The 22,287-nt window shown below is 38.9% G+C and overlaps 1 protein-coding gene across 4 annotated transcripts in view; it reads left to right on the top strand.

Annotated features, from left to right (window-relative positions):
• Nucleotides 1-21,920, top strand: part of DACH2 (dachshund family transcription factor 2) — a 465,751-nt gene extending 443,831 nt beyond the window's left edge. For all 4 annotated transcript variants that reach the window (XM_048864443.2, XM_048864441.2, XM_048864445.2 and 1 more), the window contains 3 exons: nt 6,198-6,341; nt 9,669-9,734; nt 21,068-21,920. In XM_048864443.2, the coding sequence (XP_048720400.1) occupies nt 6,198-6,341; nt 9,669-9,734; nt 21,068-21,105 (248 nt within the window). In that variant the 3' untranslated portion in view covers nt 21,106-21,920. The remainder of the gene's footprint in view (nt 1-6,197; nt 6,342-9,668; nt 9,735-21,067) is intronic.
• The last annotated feature ends 367 nt before the right edge of the window (nt 21,921-22,287 follow it).

Below are 22,287 nucleotides of genomic sequence, written 5' to 3'. Positions count from 1 at the left end.
GTGAACATGCTAAAATACCATCCGTGGATTATATCAAAATTCTACCCTCTAGGAGTCAGAAGTGAATGGAGAGAAAACTCCCCAGAGATAATTAAATTGCAGAGGACCTGCAATTTGTTGTACCCCCACAATCCAAAGGAAAGAAATCTCATAAGGTGAAATTCACCCCTATGTAAAGGGCCAGCACAGAATCTGTGCATCCCTTAAGCTTCATTTAAACCATCACAATCCTTACATGAGACTTAAGTGATGTATAGACTTTGGTGGCCTCCAGCATGGGACTGAGTTTCATCACTGATGCATCAGCCTTGGTTTTGTTCCTCTCCCAGACCCTCTCCATCAGTGCAAAACGAGCTCCAATGGACCTGGAGTTTGATACACAAAAGAGTGCACAGAGATTGCTGAAATTCCCAGCATCATGTCCCCCTCCCCACATGGTAGTGGAACTGCAGCACTTTTGCTGCAGGCAGGAACCTCTATGGCTGAATGGGCTAAGGCGGCAGGATTTGCTCCTGTGTGCATATTGGAAGATTGAAACTGAATCAGGCTTTGGTAGTCTCAAGATGCTGCTGTATCTGAAAATAAACAGAATTAAATACCTTCGTACAGCTGCCACAGCTGTACAATGTACATGCGAATAGAACCACTCCCTCTACACTTTAAGGAAGTTTTTTGATTACATTTTAAAATATTTAAAAAGCACTGAAGTCCTTCCATTGCAGCCTTAGACCAGAGAGATGGAGATTGGCAGTATATCATCTGAGATGATCTGAACTATAACTTCAGTTTAAATGTAGTATGAAATTAGTTGAAAGGTCTTTTCAATGCAGTCTGAGCTGCTTGACTTTGAGTATGCCAGTTATTTCAGTGGAGACTACTTGAGCACGTAAAGAAGCTGGTTTTGGCTGTCCTCTAACTAGGTCACTAGAGAGAGCTTAGAGGGTAAAGTACTTGCAGCGAACAATTGATGTGAACATGGAAACAGTGAGCCACAGACACCGTAATATGGTTAAATGCAGAGGCCGTGACTTTATTACCTGACTGGGGTAACCACCTCAAACTACCCGATAGAGTGGTCCAGCATGAACCAATGGACACTGGTGGCCCTTATGTACTATAAAGCTGGGGTGAGTGTGAAAACTATGCATCTTCAGTTCTAGGATCCTGACCCACCTTCATGCTGGAGGTAGGAGAGATGAGGGGAGCCAAAATATGCAGAAGACATGGAGGTATACCGCCTTTGCCATGCCATGTGTGTCCAGAGCTAATGGCCAAGCAGCTCAATGGATTTAGGGCCCTCATTTAGACCCTTCTGAACCCATCGAAGTTATGATAATTGTAATTCAACATCCCCCACCTCTAAACAGACCTCCTGAATACATGAAAAACCCATACAGCTTTGTGTCAATTTCACCATATGGGAAAAGTCACTTCCAGACCCCAAAACTGACAACCTGTATAGACCCCAGAGATCCAGCATCCTAATTAAAGGGTGGGTATGTTAGAGATGAAACATGGACCTTGCAATGGCTGCCATGCATGGGAAGCAGACTGTATCTCTCCTTCCCCTCTTCCATCAACCATGTGTCAACTAATCCCCTGGCCACTCCCATTGCCCAGTAGCAGCAACAGGGAATGGGACAAGCACCCAGCTGAACCATGCAACACTCCAATTTCCCTTTCTTTACAGTATGCAGAAGGTGAAGACGGAAAGGGGTCAAGACAATGAATCATAGAAATGTAGGGTGGGAAGGGGCCTCGAGAAGCCATCAAGTCCAGCCGCCTGTGCTGAAGCAGGACTATACCTTGATCATTTCTGACAGGCGGTTGTCCAATCTGTTCTTAAAAAACCCTACAATTATGGGGATTCCATTGGAAGCCTATTCCAATGTTTAACTACCTTTATAGCTAGAACATTTTCCCTAAATTTCCCTTGCTGCAGATTAAGCCCATTACTTCTTGTCCTACCTTCAGTGGACCTGGTGAACATCACCGTCCTCTTTCTAACAGCCCGTAACATACTGTATTTATAGACTTAACAGGTTCTCTTCTCAATACTGAACATGTCCAGGTTTTTTAACCTTTGCTCATAGGTCAGGTTTTCTAAACTTTTTATAATTTTTGGTGCTCTTCTCTGTACTCTCTCCAGTTTGTCCTCATCTTCCTTAAAATGTGGCGCCCAGCATTGGACACAGTACTCCCGATGAGGCCTCACCAGTGCTGAGTAGAGTGGGACGACGACTTCCCATGTCTTATAAATGACACTCCTTTTAATGCACCCTAGAATATTAACCTTTTTCACAACTGCATCACACTGTTGACTCATCTTCAATTTGTGATAATCCCCGATCCTTTTCAGCAGTACTACCACCTAACCAGTTATTTACCATTTTGTAGTTGTGCATTTGATTTTTCCTTCCAACAGCACTTTTCTTTACTGAAATTCATTTTGCTGATTTCAGACCTGTTTGCCAAGGTCATTTTGAGGTCATTAAAGGGCTCCCGAGGGAGCCATATTGAACTCTTACTTACTATTCTTCGCATTGAGACAGTTTTCAGATGTGCCTTTAATATCTCTTAAGAATCTGCCAGTCCTCCTGAACTCCTTTTCCCCTTAGATTTCCTTCCCATGGGACCTAACCTATCAGTTCTCCAAATTTGTTTTCTGTTTTTTGAAGTCCATTGGCCTTAGAATCATACAATATCAGGGTTGGAAGGGACCTCAGGAGGTCATCTAGTCCAACCCCCTGCTCAAAAGCAGGACCAATCCCCAATTAAATCATCCCAGCCAGGGCTTTGTCAAGCCTGACCTTAAAAACTTCTAAGGAAGGAGATTCCACCACCTCCCTAGGCAACGCATTCCAGTGTTTCACCACCCTCCTAGTGAAAAAGTTTTTCCTAATATCCAACCTAAACCTCCCCCACTGCAACTTGAGACCATTACTCCTTGCCCTGTCCTCTTCTACCACTGAGAATAGTCTAGAACCATCCTCTCTGGAACCACCTCTCAGGTAGTTGAAAGCAGCTATCAAATCCCCCCTCATTCTTCTCTTCTGCAGACTAAACAATCCCAGGTCCCTCAGCCTCTCCTCATAAGTCATGTGTTCCAGACCCATAATCATTTTTGTTGCCCTTCGCTGGACTCTCTCCAATTTATCCACATCCTTCTTGTAGTGTGGGGCCCAAAACTGGACACAGTACTCCAGATGAGGCCTCACCAATGTCGAATAGAGGGGGATGATCACGTCCCTCGATCTGCTCGCTATGCCCCTACTTATACATCCCAAAATGCCATTGGCCTTCTTGGCAACAAGGGCACACTGCTGACTCATATCCAGCTTCTCGTCCACTGTCACCCCTAGGTCCTTTTCTGCAGAACTGCTGCCTAGCCATTCGGTCCCTAGTCTGTAGCTGTGCATTGGGTTCTTCCGTCCTAAGTGCAGGACCCTGCACTTATCCTTATTGAACCTCATCAGATTTCTTTTGGCCCAATCCTCCAATTTGTCTAGGTCCCTCTGTATCCTATCCCTGCCCTCCAGCGTATCTACCACTCCTCCCAGTTTAGTATCATCCGCAAATTTGCTGAGAGTGCAATCCACACCATCCTCCAGATCATTTATGAAGATATTGAACAAAACCGGCCCCAGGACCGACCCCTGGGGCACTCCACTTGACACCAGCTGCCAACTAGACATGGATCCATTGATCATTACCCGTTGAGCCTGACAATCTAGCCAACTTTCTACCCACCTTATAGTCCATTCATCCAGCCCATACTTCTTTAACTTGCTGACAAGAATACTGTGGAAGACCGTGTCAAAAGCTTTGCTAAAGTCAAGAAACAATACATCCACTGCTTTCCCTTCATCCACAGAACCAGTAATCTCATCATAGAAGGCGATTAGATTAGTCAGGAATGACCTTTCCTTGGTGAATCCATGCTGACTGTTCCTGATCACTTTCCTCTCCTCTAAGTGCTTCAGGATTGATTCTTTGAGGACCTGCTCCATGCTTATTCTCCTGCTCTCACTCCTTCCTTTCCTTAGAATCATGAAATTTATCATTTCAGAGTCACGATCACCCAAATTGCCCTCCATCTTCGTATTTGCTCCCAGTTTCTCCCTGCTGCTCAGACTCAAGCCTAAAACGGCTGTCCCTCTGGGTACTTCCTGCACTTTCTGAAACAAAAAGTTTCCCCCGATACCTTCCAGGAACTTATTGCAAATTTTGTGTTTTGCCATATTTCTTTCCCAACTGATGTCTGGGTAGTTAAAGTCCACCATTACTATCAGGTCTTGTGTTTTGGATATTTCTGTTATTCCTTATCCAACACCTTCCTGACTGGATAGTCTACAGTCGACCTGTACTGTGACATTACCCCTATTTTTTTTACCCCTTCTATCTTTACCAGGAGACCTTCAATTGTTCTGTCTCTCACCTATTGCTGGACCTCAAAACAAGTATATATTCTTAATATATAAAATAGCATCCCTTCCTCCATCCTGCCTGTCTTTCTCATTTAATGCTCTCAGTTAATATTTGAGGGACTGATTCACCCTTCCTCAAGGCATGTAGCACTGTTCTTTACAAGCCGGCCCCCCAATGAAACAATAGGACTTCATGCAGAGTAAGACTGAACTCATCTTGAAGCAGGGTAGCTGAATCTAGGTCTTAATCTTCCCAACTTTTATAAAGGGTCCTGAAGCAGTTTCAGGAAAAGCATTTTCATTTTTTGAGCTCTTTAGAGAAAATGGCATTCCAACGGATAGCTCTGCCACTGATCTTCTGGGTGACCTTGGGCAAGTCACTGCACTTCTTTGTGCCCCAGTTTTCCCATCTGTTCAACAGGGATAATAATACATAACTCCTTTGTGAAGTGCTTTGATATCTACTGATGAGAAAGTAGTATTTAAGAGCTAGGTATTATTCTTATAATACTTTTACCTATTTTGACCCGAGTGTTTGACCAACATTCTGGGTGTGGTGGTTGTTTCTGTTAGGAGGAGAAATTGATGACAGAATCAGATATTGCTTCGATGCAATCGTGATTTGTTTTGTTATTTAAATACAAATAATGTACAAAGGCCTGTTTTCCTGAACATAGTAAGAATCAAACAGCAGGAGGCAGTCTTTTTACTGACAGTTCCAAGCCTCTTTCCAGTTAACACTGTGCCCAAAAAGCTCTTTCTCTGGGCTTTATCTCAGAAATATGCTCCTGCTACTGTTCTGATTGTCTCCTTGCTTTCTCCTTCTCTGCCTATCTTGGGCTGCTTCTGCTTACAAATACAGACACCTCCACCAAAGAATACCCAACCCCCTGCATTTGCATTCAGTTCCCAGTGCAATACCTCCATCCACATAGCTTTGACTGGCCTTGTAAGTGGCCGTGGCACCTGCAGTTTTAGACATTTTATTCCAAAATGAGTCTGACTGCTTCTTACATTTATTGTGAATGAAGGACACTATCATGCCCACCAGATTCAATAAGTTTTCACCCCAACTCAATAATAGTATTTATATTATTGATCATTCCAGATTTTATGGTACCTGGGAATTCAAACATAGCAAATTCCATTTCCTTTTAATACTGGAAAATACCACTGGATGTCAAAGTAGTAAATAAATGCTCTGGTATGTCTATATGAATATCACTGGTCCCAGCATCTGACACATGCTGTGCAGAGATTACAAATATAATTGGAGTTGTATGTAGAAAGCAAACAGTCACTGGGGAAGGTGGGTCTAATATTCTCAATGATGAAAGGAAGAGTTGGAATGGAAGACTAGATATTTAAGTCATTGCTAGGAAATTACATTTTTATTAGACTGGGTGTAAAACAAAACTCCAAGTCCAAACTCCCTCAGACTTTGTGAAATGCAAATCCAAAACTAGTCCAAATTTCACTGCTGATCCCTCAGCCTGATTCTGCCTACACTGGGTGGTATAGTGACATCAATGGGACTGCTCACTCTCATTGAGGATAGCAGGATCAGGATGTTTAAAAGTTTATGATCCAAACATTTTCACATTTTGGATATGGAGCTATAATTTTTGTAACGGACCCATTTCTGGTATTTTCCTCTCCTGGCTCCACAGAGCTTGAATGTCAGCTGATGAGTATCTTTGTTATGAAAGCATTATTTAGACTTTACGTAGAAGTATTTAATGAAGGCTTTGCACTATATTTATTTTCCAGCCACAATTCAAAAGCGCTTGAAGAAAGAGAAAAAAGCCAAGAGAAAATTGCAGGAAGCCCTGGAGTTTGAATCAAAGAGGAGAGAACAAGTGGAACAGGCACTTAAACAGGCCACGTCGGGTGATGGTCTCAGGATGTTAAATGGTAATGTTTTAGTTGGACTTTGACAATTAAGTTAGAATTATGCTTATCAGTTCTAATTAGCTGGGAAATATAAAATAGCACTAGAGATGCAAAAAACAGTCTAGTTTTTAAACACGAGCCTTGTCCAGAAATAATTAAAAACCAAATTTAAGTCCTCAAGTACTCTGGGTCATGAATTAAACAAGAAAAAATAAGTAAGTCTAGATCTAGAAAGAGAGAGGAGGGCAGACATACAAATAATGCAGGAATGCCAAGACATACTACACATTATTACCCTGGAAACCTGTTATAGTGATGGCTGGGGCTGTGAGAAACTTGTTGGTTTGAAGGAGGACTTGTGGCACCTTAGAGACTAACCAATTTATTTGAGCATAAGCTTTTGGTTAGTCTCTAAGGTGCCACAAGTCCTCCTTTTCTTTTTGCGAATACAGACTAACACAGCTGCTACTCTGAAACTTGTTGGTTTGAGTTTGCATGAGGTTCTGTGACTTTCCCATCTGTGCAGATTCAGTTTCATGACTATTGAATTTCCTTCTAAAAGTTCAGCTTGTTCAAACTCACGATGAACTTGTTCAGACTGAAGACTTATTAAGCTTACTACAGGCTTGTCTACACTGGCAACATTAAAGCGCTGCCACGGCAGTGCTTTAACGTGGCTTGTGTGGTTGCAGCAGAGCACGGGGAGAGAGCTTTCCCGGCGCTCTAAAACACCCACCTCCACGAGGGGCATAGTTCGGAACGCGCTTCCAGCACTGGTGCACTGTCTATACTGGCATGTTACAGCGCTGAAACGTGCAGCGCTCATGGGGGTGGTTTTTCACACCCTGAGGGATAAAGTTGCAGCGCTGTAAAGTGCCAGTGTAGACAAGCCCTACATGGTGTAAATCTTTGTGACTGTTTAGGTTCACAGCCTTCTCAAGTAGTGTAAAACAAAACCACACAATTGCCAGAAATGTGTGAATAACAAAGGACAAAAAGTTCTATCAAGTGATATTAAAAAATATTGACTCTAAAGAGATCTGAACAAAAGTTAGCACTTCTGTTTCTGTGTTTGAAACTGAAACTAGCTAGTTTTCACCTAGTTTCAGATTCTGTAGCAAAAGGTTTACACAGCCAGTCAACTGATGACTGTGTTGGATAAACTGAATCTTTATATAACCTAAGATCCATTTGCTTGATTTCTTTCAGAGGTGCCAAGGATCTGCAACTCCCATTGACTTCACTGGAATTTGTAGATGCTCAGCATTTCTGAAAATCAATTCAGGGTTGTCAATACTCCACTAATTTTATCAGCATATAGTTAAATCTACAATTAATTGTGCTCCTTTAGACATTTAGACAACTTCTTAATTTGCAATCAGGTAGATGTCTATACGTTAACACCTGCAAGAAGCACAAATGCTTGAAGTGAGCTGTAGCTCACGAAAGCTTATGTTCAAATAAATTTGTTAGTCTCTAAGGTGCCACAAGTCCTCCTTTTCTTTTTGTATTTAGATGTTAGTCTGATTTCACTGGCAAATCAGGTAGCTCATTAGCACCCAACACCACAATTTAATTGCAGATATAATTTTATGCCCATAAAATTTGAAGGGTGATTTGTGAGGAATTTTTTTTTTTTTTTTACATTAACTCTGATGGTCTGTCCCTGTAACAGATACTAGTGTTAGTTACAGGTGATTTTGTTGTTTTATGAACAAACAGCATATATTTTAAAAGGCTAATAAAACCCTTCAGAAATATGTGCTGAATGCCCCCAGATAATTAGGAAAGGAGGACATTCATGTTATTGCGAGTTTAAAACACAGCCTTTGTTCTTATTTATTCCTTCAGATCTATGACATTCAGACCAGTGACTCTCTCCCTGTGCGATGTATCAGCATGCACTCTGCTGGTGACATCGGACCCATACAAATGCCAGTATGGGTAAGGAAAGCCCATTTGGCTACAGTCATTTGTGATTTTTGTTTGGTAAATATTATTCTATATATATGATAAAAATATTAAAAACTTTGCAATACTGTATAAGTATGGAATTTACCTTCTTGTGTGGCGCTGCACTGGTCCCTAATGAGGGTTTAGTGGTGGTTGTGATGTGACCAGCTGAGTGCATGCTGGTCCATAATACCAAACAAGTACTGGCAAGTCTGGATGTCACAGACCTAAAGGAGTTAAAAATAAAGGTAAGTTTTAAACTAGCAGAATAGTTATTGGGGTATTTAGCACAACATTCTAAAATTGTATGACTCCTTAAACTATATTTACAGGTCCCTTTTAAATGGGCTCTGCCGAAGTTTCTAAGTGCTGTATTATAAAGGGAAAGCAGATGTTTCCACAGGATGGGGGAGGGCATGAATTCCAATCACATACTCCTCATGTTAATCCTTGATGGCATTGAGTGGTATAGTGGCATCTGTTATCCCAACACTCCTGGGTGTTTGAGCCCCAAAGCACCCACAAACACTGCCTACAAAGACATTATCAGCATTAAACTATGGTTCAGGCGTGTATATGTGTGTGTGTTACATCGTTAGAACATCACTCCTAACTTGGGAATAAGAGTGCAATCAGTTTGATGGGAGTTTCCTTTCAGAGATTTGGAAGTGCTTCACATTTCAAATTATTAAACATATATAATTTTGCTTTGGGACCTAAAGCAGTCTTAGAAAAGACTTGGAAAGAAATCTTATACAATTTCTGCTTGAAGTGTGTGTGAGTGTGTGTCTATATATATATATATATATACACACACATACATACACACACACACAGTAGAGGTTAATACAAGCTTGAGAAAAAACATTTAAATAACTATAACATATATATGATATACTGCTAGTATTCTTTAGGGGGATATTTTAAAGACATTATCATGACATAAAATTAGGGCAAGGAGGTAACAGTGTACAATGGCTTCAGATCATACCATTTGACACTCTCAACGGCATTGGCTGCCCTATCTACAATTTTGCTTTGCAAGTACGCTGCTAGGATGGGGCAATTTAGTTTAGTATTTTCCACATCTTAATTTCCATTTTTTTGATGCGAGAGATAGCACCAGTACTCCAAAAGAGAATTTCATTGACATATTAATAACATATGCTGAGAATCACCAGAGAATATGTGCAGTATGTTAAAAATAATTCACTATAAGACTGGAAGTACTTTTTCACATTTGGTAAACAATTTACTACTGGAAATTCTGTGAAATGCCAATGTTTTATGCAGGACTAGTGTAAGTTAATGATCATCCTGGTTTGCAATAAGTATTTTTCTAAAGCTGCATCAAGGAAAGACAAAGACATTAATCTTAAGTGTCACATTTTTCAGATGCTGGAATCCCAGACATGGAAATAGAACACAATGGAACTCAACATGACAGTGCAGCAATGCAAGGTGCAGTATACTTCACGCTGTTATTTAAAAATCTATAATTTGTGGTATTCCAGAGAAATGAGATTCATTGCAGCATCAGCGTGGTCTAATTTTTCATGCCTGATGACAAATGCAGAAATTGCAGAACAGTCTGTTAGTTCATTTTTTGTTTAATCTAGAAAACAATTTAAAAAACACAGTAAATTTAGATGTGCAGGTATTAAATTATTTTTAATATAGTGTAAGCAAATCTCATACTTCACTGCCAAACTAGCACGTATGTAGGTTTAATCCAAAAGGTGTAATATCCTTGTGATTTTACATGCCTTTTAGAATTGCACATCTTTTGAGATAGTTTTAGTCTCTCTGTTTACCCTCATGTAAATCAGAGGGTTGTGTACACAAATATATACATACCATATATATTTAAAATCATCATTAGAAGTGCAAATATAGCTAAGCACAAATGCCAAAATTATTACACAGAATAGTGTCTATAGATATCCAAGAATCTTTTTGTATGTTGGTGCACACGTCTAGTATTAACAGCACCACAGAATCACAATTTCAGCTCTAACAGAAGGTTAGGTCCAACCACAAAAAAAGTTTTTCTTTCCTTCATGCAGCAAAATAAGAGTAGAAATATTACCAGAACTCCTCTTAAACATAGTATATCACTAGTAACAAATGACTGCCCTAGAGCCTTTCCAGACAATTCTGTTCATACATAAAGCTTAGATAGTACTCTTACAAATCCACAATGAGCTTGTAAAATGGCTATTACGAAGCCCTCTCTAGCTAATACAGTATTAAGATTTGTTTTGGCTTTCACTGCAATTCTGCTATGTAGCTCTGTGTCCCATATCCTTTTACTCTATGTTGATACTGTATTATCTTTTTCCATTTTCTTTTGATTACAGTTTTACAAAACTTGGCAGCTAAAACTGCCCTTTAGTCTTTAACAATTTAAATATATTCTCCATCACCATCTTCATTTTCTTGCTTTGTTTGTAGGGGTAACAATTCATGCACCCCTAATACAAAGCTATTTCCAAAAAATATCTACAGCTCATAGCAAAAAATCTCTGGCATCAGTGAAGGCTTTTCTTTTTCTGAATAGCAGCCGTGTTAGTCTGTATTCGCAAAAAGAAAAGGAGTACTTGTGGCACCTTAGAGACTAACCAATTTATTTGAGCATAAGCTTTCAGTGAAGTGAGCTGTAGCTCACGAAAGCTTATGCTCAATTAAATTTGTTGGTCTCCTAAGGTGCCACAAGTACTCCTTTTCTTTTTCTGTTGTCAGTAGCTCTGTTGGACAGAAATCTATCATTCACACAGTGCTTTTCCTTTGAAATGCAATTAGTTCCACTGCCAGTATCTCCTTAAGAAGGTTTAAAGGACAATTACAGAAATATTGCATGACCACCTTTCACAGTAATTAAGTCACATCATATTTTATGCTCATTTCTTAAAATGATTTTATTAATGCAAGCTGTTCATGTACTAGGATTCTGATATGCATTATAAATCTTTTCAGTTTAGTTGGTTCCTTTTCTCTATGTTAATTGATCTGTAATTTTGTCCCGATAGTCATAGATTCATAGATATTAAGGTCAGAAGGAACCATTATGATCATCTAGTCTGACCTCCTGCACAACGCAGGCCACAGAATCTCGCCCACCCACTCCTGCAAAAAACCTCTCACCTATGTCTGAGCTATTGAAGTCCTCAAATCGTGGTTTAAAGACTTCAAGGAGCAGAGAATCCTCCAGCAAGTGACCTGTGCCCCATGCTACAGAGGAAGGCGAAAAACCTCCAGGGCCTCTTCCAATCTGCCCTGGAGGAAAATGCCTTCCCAACCCCAAATATGGCGATCAGCTAAACCCTGAGCATGTGGGCAAGATTCACCAGCCAGATACCCAGGAAAGAATTCTCTGTAGTCCAATCCATATATGTAACTTTCTCAATAATTATACCCACAATCCTCCTAAATGTTTAGTCTATCAGCTGAGTATGGCTTAACATGGATAAATCTTTTCAGCTGACAAATTAAAAAAGTAATAGTTGCTCTTGCGGTGACGCCCACTGCGTCGGTGAACGGTGAAGGAAAGGGCGATGAACGCACACAAATACCGTTCCATTCCTCTTTCCATAACTTACTTGTGGGCCAGAAAGATAGCATGTCAACCTTTTTATCAACCAATCTCCGTTTCACATAAAACAAACATACTGGGTGTCATTAAGTGTACCTTCAGATCAATGATTTTTGCAAATGACATTCAAGTACCATTTGAGTAGTGCATTTTTGCTGATAAAAGCAAATTAAATTAGCACAACTACAAGTGTGCTGATAAAAACTAAAACTGAACAGCAGCCCCATTAGCTAACAAAGTAATATTTTCTCTTTACTGCTTTCTGCCATTTAGTTATTATCCTATTGGAAATCTAATTATAATCCTTTTACTCCCTAGTCAAACTTCACAGTTTTTGCAAGCTTAGCACTGACAAGTGATTTCATTACATTTGATTGCCCGCACCCAGATTGACTTAACTTCACTCAGAGACCTAAAAGCCCTCTCAGTTTCTCAGATTCCCTGTTTGCGCATTACAGCAACAGCTCCTTTAATTAATTAGCATGAACAGCAGTAACATGAACTGCTGAACAGAAAATAACATGATTTTATGATCGCAGGGAGACTTCTCCTTTTGCATGTTTATACCTTAGTTAACTTTTGTATGACTGTATTTCATTGTTGGGGATATTGATACAATCATCAAAGAACATTACCTTATTTTTTTATAAACAGATTAATACCAGGTGAAACAACACACAAAGTATGAAGGCCCCACATTTCAGTAAACAGATGACACTATTGGCTACCTGACCTTTCTGTAATTTAATAAAATATATTGAGAAATACACCATAAAATACAAGGGAAGGTGACACAATGCTACTGTAATTTTTGTTTTTGAAAAAGCCAGGACTATATTTAACAAGAGGACTGTCAATAAACATCAATAACTTTTTGCTTCTTTACACATTTGGCAAAGATAAAGGACTATTTAACTTTAGAATTTATTTTGCCATCTATTATTTATTTATAAATCTGCTGGAACCCAACAGTTACTTTTTTAGTATCCCAATGTATCAAAGACAATTGTAAAATCCAGCCTCTGTGACAAACAGAAACCAGCCCAGTTTAAAAAAAAATCAGTTTAGTCCAACACTTTGTCACTGTACCAAGTTCTGCCTCCAGGTGCATCCTACACTGTTGCATTCAGTGGTGGTTGAGGTACTCAGCTTCTCATAAGAGAGAAGTTCAACACCTTGTGGGACTGAGTTCCATGGTCCTACTCCCACTGAAGTCAATGCCAGAGCTTCAGTAAGAACAGGCCAAGCCCTGTGAAAGTGTGTGTGTGGGTGTGTGTGTGTGTGTGTCGGGGTGGTGGGGGGGGGTGAGGGAATCGGATCCGGCACTTTGAGACTGGCACCTTGCCTCTTCATTTAATAGAGCCGTAATATTTTTCCTGCTATCCAGCAGGCTCTCAAATATCTTCCCCCTCCTGCCCAAGCCTCATTTTATCTCTTCTATATATATCCTGCCTTGTCTCATTCATGCCTGTTCCCATAAAGTAGTCTTCTCACTCTGGTTGCATTGGTAGTTTCTGCAGGATCCTTAAACTGTGAGTAGAGTTAAAAAAAATTAGTGTCTGTCATTTCCTTTATGTTCAACAGAACTTTTTGTTTTGTGAGACCCCTACATAGTGGTAGCTTCCCCAGGCAGACACATGATACCCCTCTGTTCTGCTAAATTAGTCCAAGCACCTCCCCCCATGCCAAGAACTCCTTTTAGAAAGTCAGTGGATCCACTGGTGTTTTCAGCCTTGGCTATCATGGATGAGTAAGGATTCCAGTGGTTCATTTGTACTACTTAATTTTGTAATGTTACCAGAATAATTTTTCTGAAAAAAATACTGTAATGGTTCAATTATTAAAGTGTCAGATGATCTCTTCCATGTATTGTAACAAAAGCATCAGAAATTAAGCCTATACTTGATATAAGGATAGCAAAAGCTATATGCATCTCATGAGACTTCTAAACCAAAGCAGCTTGTTTAGTAGTCACCAGCTAGGAGCTTACAATTCTCATTCATTATTAAAGAACTCTTTAGAGTAAAATATAAATACAGTGGTTTTAAAATAACTATACCACTACTCTTAACCTGCATGTTAACTGGACATTTCATATGGAACATTTTTTGGGTGTGGGTGAACAAGAGAGTTGGTTTTGTTTTTTACTTTATGGAGAACTAGGGAAAAAAACTGAATTTTTTCAGAGATGAAGCTTCAGGAGGCTTGAATCTTGCCTCAGTGCTAACTACAACACTGTCTTGCTGTGTGTTCAAATGGGCATTTGTAGTCCAACACCTGCGTATCTTGTATTCAATGTATGGTCGACTTGCCCTTGACTTTTGTAACTCATTAAAAAAAATCACATTTTAGGTACAGGTTGCCAGCCCTCTGCACAAGGATGTGCAAACCACAACAGCAGTGGGGTTAGGGAAACAGAAAAGGGACACGTCCTGTGTTAATAAGACAAATACAGTTTTTCATTAAAAAAACTGCAGAGAAAAGTGTTTTATAGAAAGGTGATTCTGTGCTTGTTTGCCTCCCTCATTTTTCTTAAAGGAGCACTGTCAAGAATAGTAGGCTGAAAATGTCAGACTTCGCACACTTATTTGGGGATGGGGAAAGGAGACAGACCAAAAGAAATGGGCTTGCAGAAAAAAGAGGGATAAATTGTTAGGGGGCTTATTCCTTCACCCACTTACTTCCCTGGTCCTTCTCGCATGAACAGAGAGCAACAATACCCGAAGTCCAAAGGTGCAAACAATTCGATGTTTATTGGGGTAAACTTCCAGCAAGCATGATTCCAGTTTCCTTCCTTAGTGTCCCCCTTCCCAGCTCTGACACCACAGAGCCTTACCCCTGTATCCCTGTTCCCATTCCTGCCCTTAGCCAAACATGATTCCAATTTCCCCACCCCGTTCCCATTTCCCCCACCACACACCCACTTCCTGATTGACTGCAGACTATATAGTAAAACTTGAGTTCTGCTTAGCTGTACCTTAACCAATCATTTTCCTGAAATTTAACTAACCAATCCTAACATATTGTAACATGATTATGTAACCAATTATATCCCACCACCTTAATTAGTTTACACCCAGCAAAATTAATTATACAGCAGACAGGAACAATCACAGAACCAGACAGAAATTATACAGACAAACAATAGCGAAGTGGGAACTATAATGACAAAACAATACAGAAGTGAGGATTTCACATCCCAGCTATTGATAAGTGAGTTCTTGCCAGACAGGATGCTATCAAACTAAGTTTCCTTTTACATTTTCTAGGCACTTCCCTTTCTCTGGAGGTGACAGGCACTATCAGGACAGGATTGTATTCCTAATAGCCCAATAGCACCTTATTTCAATGTGACTACTTTGGAATGTGAGGAGGTGACCAGTCGCTTCCCAGCTTATGGCTGCCTCTGTTGCTTAGCCAAAGGCCTTAGCCTAGGAACAGGGCCTCAGACTGTCACAGTAAGAGAAGGACCTTACACCAGCAGACAGTGATTTTGATTCTTTCTTTCTTTCTTTCTTTCTTTTATACCTCTATAACTAGCTAAGTGATAAGAATACACCTAAATTCTTAGAGTATAGGCCTTTACAGACAGGCCTGAATAGCTACATCCTAAAATTAAGTATGAAATTTGAAAATATATGGAAATGGTAACTACTGCCTGTAGATTTTGTTCCGTTTAATATAAATTAAGCCTTCAAAATGATTAAACAATTACGTTGTGGAAAAAAGAGAAATACACATACCTTCAAATGACCACTCTGTTAGGAAAGAAAACATAATCCTACAGGAAAATTACAATAATTAAGACAGGATATGGCTCACATAGGAACTGTGAGATCTTTACTTATACGTTATACATTGCAGGAGGTGGGGGGAAGCTTTCTAAAGGTCTTGCTTATTAAGCGAGTCATGCATTTCACTGTAGGTTGTAAAACAGTATAAAATGCACAGGGGGCTCATAAGCATTTTTCAGTGTTAGGGAATATCATTTATGCACTTTTTATATTGTCAATATTACCCCTAGAGAATGAGATTAAGCTTTAAACTACTGTAAATCTACAGAGTTGCTCACCTTTGTGTAATTTCATTTTTTAATAGAATGAAGCCAACATAAATGAATATTTGATTAAGGGATAAACCTAATAAAAGAATACATTTATTGCACACAGATTTATTCAAATCTTGACTATATAATACCATAAAATGCTATGTCGGTTGCAGTTGGCTATGGGGACGAGATACTGAATATTCTTCAGTACTATGAATTTTTGTCCGTATCTCATTGCCTTTCTCTTACAAACCGCATCAAGGATGCTTTTAAAACTTAAACTTCTTGTAGGTGGGGGTTGTGTGGAATTAGAGAATGCCATACAGTGAAGTTTAATAGCACAACTAGAAATACAGAATTGTTTCTGATGTCTGATAAGTGCTCTTGAAACAAGAAATATTTAAATTACTCATTATCTGTATTTTAGCAAACAGAATCTTGTAGACACAGGATGGCCAAAATATACCAAAGTCTCCATATTCAGATTCATATTTACAATCACTAAGCTTCACCAAAGTCATTAAGGGAATGCCAATTCTGAATGAAGTGTTGGTATTTGAATATAAACTCCACATACCTACTGGTGGTATACTTGCAAACGTGCTAGAACAGAGATTGTCAACTTTGTGTGGTAAATAGAGCTGTAATGTGTAAAAACAAAAAAAATCCAACAGCCCCAGGTCTAGAAGAATGACTGGGAATGAGGAGGTCTAATTCTAGTCCTCGCTGTTTGTCTTTAAGAGCACAGTGTGTGAATTCTACTTCATTTTGCCTCAGAATACTCCTATGAAGTGAAGTAATGGCATTGCTTCCATTTAACAGATTGGAAAACTGAAGCTTAGAGAAGTTAGTGCCAAAATTTAAATTGCAAGCCAGTTTCAGTATTAAAATCCAGACCCCTAGACAATATTTCCCTCATGCAAGTTATTTAATCATTGCCGACGCTCAGATTTTAAATATTTATAATAGAGTTATTAACATTTACCAAGAATAAAATCAAGAAATATAGTGCATTTTAGATGTCCACAGAACTAGGCCTCAACAGAAGTGCTTTAGGTAGAACACCTTAAACCAGAGAATTGGAATTAGTCTCAACACTGAGCAGCAGTTAGTGCTACAGCTTCCCTAAAAGGTGAGCTGAAAAAAAGCAGGTTTTCCAGATAAATGTGTCCAGATTAAGCAAAGTGTATATTTAGCACTTTGCTTGTGCCTTTTGTCACAGAATCTCTCAGGGTGAAATTCAACACTGTGTGAAGGGCCAATACAAGGCCTATGTTTCACTTAAGTGCCACTGAAACCACACAATAATGTTTATGTGGAACTTAGAGTGCATAGCCCCATGTACTAGCCCTTTGCATATGGTGAATTTCACCCAGCATGCACAGCAGAGGAGCGTAAGTTAGTACAGCTGGGTAATTACATACTGACTAATAATTTGGAATGCTTTTACACACAGCCTCTCCCATTCCAAGTGAGACGAACTAGCTGAACTGTTCACAGCAAAATGTTTTTCATCCAAGTGTACCCATTTTTCAAATGTACAAACATTTGCAAAATTGGAGTTAGTTTAAGAAATTTTAAAACAAAATTCTATTATTTTTTCTATTCAGATGGCTATATAAAAATCGGAGCTATTTTTCACATTTCCTAACTGGGTTGGTTTAATGCATCATTGTTCCAGTTACTGACTAGCTGACGAAAAGGCATTTCATTTTGTATAAGTCACTGTTGAAAAGCTTGTGAAACGTTAAAAAAGAGCCACAAAAATCTCTCTGAAATGTTTGCATATTTGTAAAAGTACATGAATCCTTAGATACCCTTCAACCTGTCTCTTGTCACAACAAAAGCTTTCTGTTTAATTTGTTTATTGTGAGAAGAAGGAACTCTTTCATGAGATCTTTCATGTCCTCTTTCCCCTCAACAAAGTAACTTTTGCCCTGAGGCAGTGTCTCAGACTGAATTACTATCCTTTTGTCACATAAAAACAAATTTAAAAAAAAAAAGTCAAAAACCAAAAGAAAACATTTTGGTTCAGGTCAAATAAAATGTTTTGTTTGACCTGAAACTATTTTCTTCTCAGTTTCACCCAAAATGCATTATTATTTTTATTTTTTGGAATTGTGTGTTAACTGAAAAGCCAGTATACAGCCAGCTGTCCATATAAACCCAACCCTGTGAATGTGCTCTCTGAATGCTATGTACCCTTACAGCCAGATAAACAAAAGGTATTCAGGGGCCTAAAGCTGCAGATTGGTGTCTGGTGGGATTTTTCAAGAGTGCCTAAGAACTGGTCTGACTGGTATAGGAAGTACTCGAAAGTACTCCCAGTGTGGATGTAATGATATCAGCAAGCCTTCCACCATGAGACAAACACACTAGACTGGAAAAAGCACAGGTTTGCTAGTATAATTGCAACTACACTAGGGCATTCTGATTGCACGGGTATGTTGGTCAGGGATCACGCGTCTTCTTACCCTGACTGACATACAGACGGCTGTAGCGTAGCTCTACACTAAAGTGAGTTCGGTGTCTAACTCAAATGAAAGTCAATGAGCATTAGGCACCAATTCCTAGTGGAATTTACAAAAGTGCCTATTTGCATCTTTAGGCACCTACATACTTTTGAAAATCTTGCTTCTGGGGACTGGGAAGGAAGCCATTTCCTTACAGATTACGGAGCTTTTGTGTTACTAAATCAGGTCTCCCACATATATACTAAGCCCCTGGGACTAACTAGGGCCCTTCTGAAGGCATTTCTATGATTTTCAATGACAATCAATATCTGCTATGTCAATAGGTCCAGATGAGTACCGATGCATTAGTTAAACGTACAACATAAAAATAGGAGACATAATCTACAGCCTGCTGTGTGAGGAACTCGTGTGAATCTGCTTTAAAAAAAGCCACAAGATGTGCATGTCTACCGACCCATACCCCAAACTTTCTCATATAAATCTTAAGATACTAAATGTTATCAGTCATAGATTTCCCAAAAATCATTTCTCTAACTTCTGCTGAGGTTCTCAGGCTCTCAGACATTCCTTGGGAGATGTTTTTCTCTGGCTCTTCTTGAGCTTTATTCTTGTTTACATCCAAAATATATATTAGATCATCTCTGCTTGGAGAGTAGGAGCCCTCTTAAAAACACGAAACATTCAATTACTAATTAGCTGTTTCCCGTTCCTAATGAAGTGAGCATGTCAGATTTGGATTAAAATTCAGCTACTGCTCTCCTCTGTTTATGGTTCCAGATGTTTTTGTTTTATCTAGGAGCTTACTTTGACAGCTACTGCTAAATGATAAATCACTCATATTATAGCTGAAATGCATTTTGAAATTGAAATGTGGCAAACTTTGAGATTGCTCCAAGGATCTGTGTCAGTTAGCAGGTCAATACTGGTTCTTTCCTTATGAGTATTCAGTATTGGCATATGTAAAACAGTAATGGGATAGAAGTCAACATTGTACAGAATGCTACTCAAGATTATCATTTTGCTACCATCTTCAGAATCAGAACTAGTAGGTTTAGCTGTATGAATTGTTGATTCACTGTTTATTGGATAGGAATATGGATTCATATTACTTTGGCTTTCTGTGGGTATTTTAACATTTATTTATTTTTGGGCATAAAGCTGCTGAATGTGAAGATCACACATGATAGGCTCTATACACAAGCACATTTTGCATGATATGTGTGGGTGGATTTCTGTTTGTCTCTGCAAATAAAGACAATAATTAAATGAGTAGTGTGTGTGTGTGTGTGCGCGGGGGGTGTTCTGAGTGAAACACCATTTTTCTAAGGAACACATATTGATTTACTGCTGTTACCATGTTGATTTTCAGCGTAGTTTTATTCTTCAAAAGCACGGCTTTGCAGAAGGCTTTGTTGGGTCTGTAATAGTCACATTTTACTCTGCCCAACATAAACTACATTAATTTCTGTGGTACTCTGAACACTGCATTAAGTACATGGTTCTATCCTCTGAAACAGAAGTAAAAACAGAGGAAAAACTGTCAGTTAAGTTTTAAGGATTCTATACCTAAGGGAACAGTGGCTTCTCTCTTCTTTGCTGTAACCATATTTGGTCTCACTAGAAGCATACCAGGTTCTACAGTGTGGCTGATTTCAACGGATTTACAAAGCAGCCCGAGGGCTGTAGTGCAGAGATAAGAATCTGTCCCATTAGTGTGAGGTACAAAGAGGGGATAAGTCAGTCAGGAATTGGAGGGGAAGAGAAACATTGTTCTCAATTCTCCATTTTTTTCAAATGTGTAGGACCAAAGTCTGCCTTGCCGCTCCCTTGCCATGCAGTGCCGTCAGACTGTCAGTGTGGAATTTGACCATGGAGTGGACTTTTAAGTTTAGAACTAAAACTGTTCCCCATTTGGTTTTAAAATTGTCCTATGGGGGTAAAAATAAGAGATATGATTAAATCTAGCTTTTTGTCAAGTCATTGATAGTGGCTACCAGTTTTCAGGGGATGCACAACCCAAACCCAGATACTCACAGCTGCCATGAAGAGGGAGTTTCGCTGTGGGGGGAGAAGGGATCATGACTCTAGGATCAGGGCTGGGTTTGACTAAAACGGGTCAAAAGTAGAATTTAGCAAGTGAGGGTATGCTGAAGAAGCTGAGGGTGGGGGTAAGTCTGTGGCTATGATGGGGTTGTAGGAGGGAGCTGGTTTGAGACTAACGCTGAGGTTGGAAAGAATGGCAGAAGTCAGATGGGGCAGCAGATGGCAGCAGGAGCTGAGGTGATACATGGCAGTAGATATTTAAAATATTTAATGTCCAGTCTCTACTGTGTTTGTTTATAATGAGAGATTGCTGGGATTAAAAGTATTTGTAAACCAATTTGAAAGTCTACAACTCATACCATGTATAGGAGGCTAGTCAATGCACCAAATAGGTGGATCTGCTTGAATACTAAGCTTATTTCCAACTGTGACATACACAAGAGGCTATCTTTCTAGTTCCTTCTAAGGCCCCAATCACTAAAGTGCATGGGCACCTGTTTTCCAGAGGTAAAAGACACTCAACCCAAGAGCTGTCACTTAAAGATCAGATCATTTAAACTGCATGGTTAAAGAATCCTAAATGTTTCATTTATAGAATATATAAATCACTATATAACCAACTTTTTATTTTTTTCAGAAAACAGAACATACGTCAAACCTACTATTATGTACTGAAGGGAGCTATTGTTGAAAAATATATAATGATCACTATTTGAAGACCATATAGTACATGAAAGACATCCCTTCCAACCTTTGATGCCTTCAGTACTGCGTGAAGGATTTGTAGCATGAAACTTGAAGGACAATTTCAAGCAATTTACTGTTGCTGCATCGAAAACTGCCGTATTGTCATTAAGATATACTGAGACTTTTTACAAGCTTACCATACCAAACCAAGCCTGTTGCAACTGATCATTTTTAGGTCCCAGAAGATAGAAAGAAGTTGTAGTATTTTTAAGCACATAAAGGAATTATTCCCCAAAAGAGCTAACTTTTTTTTTTTTAAAGGAGGTAGTGATTATTGTATAGCAATGGCACAATGATTTTATTAAGCCGCAAATGTTCTCACTGGCTGTACATCATACAAGTCCAGTTTATCACTGAAACTGTTCAACATAGAGCTGTTTCAACTGTGTTTATAAATTAAGCTTTGTTTACTGAAGCTGATACTCAATATATTACCTTTGAAAGAAAAATGTGTGTACATTTTTTAAAACGATGTAAAAATTGTCCTTTCATTAGACGACCAATTCAAGAGTGTGAGCTAAACCCTAATAGCTGACGTAATATGAGGATTATAATTGATGCTTTTTTATGCTCAGTTCAGCTTGGCTTTTGGTCTTTTAAGATAAAAAATGAATATGCAGTAGAGTGTTAGATAATGGAAACTTTTAAGTATGGGTTCTCTGTTGTACCATATTAAGTTAAAGTACACATTCTTTGTTAAAATGTTCTTGCTAAGAATACAGTATTAAAAACTTTTTGTTTGACTTTGGAAATCTTTTTTTGTTTTTTTGGACATGGATTCCCACTGTTTTTATGCTAATTCAAAACTGATATTTTGCACTGATACATATTTTGATAAATGAATTAATAAAGAGGGGGGTTGGTATCAAACATTTTTCTTAATTATTATATGTCACAGATTCCACACCTATTTGAAAACTTACCAGAGTCATTCCTTTGCTAAAACAGGTAATTGAAAAATGCATTGGTTAGGTGGAACCAATCAGTTTAGTTTCTACTCCCTCATTCACAGATGTTTTATGCAATTATTAGATAAATACCAACTGTATAAGATTTTTCAAAGGATCAAGATAAGGATTGGCTATGAATAATGTATTGGTTGCATTCTTC

The sequence above is a fragment of the Caretta caretta genome, chromosome 9, assembly GCF_965140235.1.
Source record: "Caretta caretta isolate rCarCar2 chromosome 9, rCarCar1.hap1, whole genome shotgun sequence".
NCBI lineage: Eukaryota > Metazoa > Chordata > Testudines > Cheloniidae > Caretta > Caretta caretta.
Note: the sequence above shows the minus strand (reverse complement) of the source record. Positions and strands in the feature narration are given on the sequence as shown.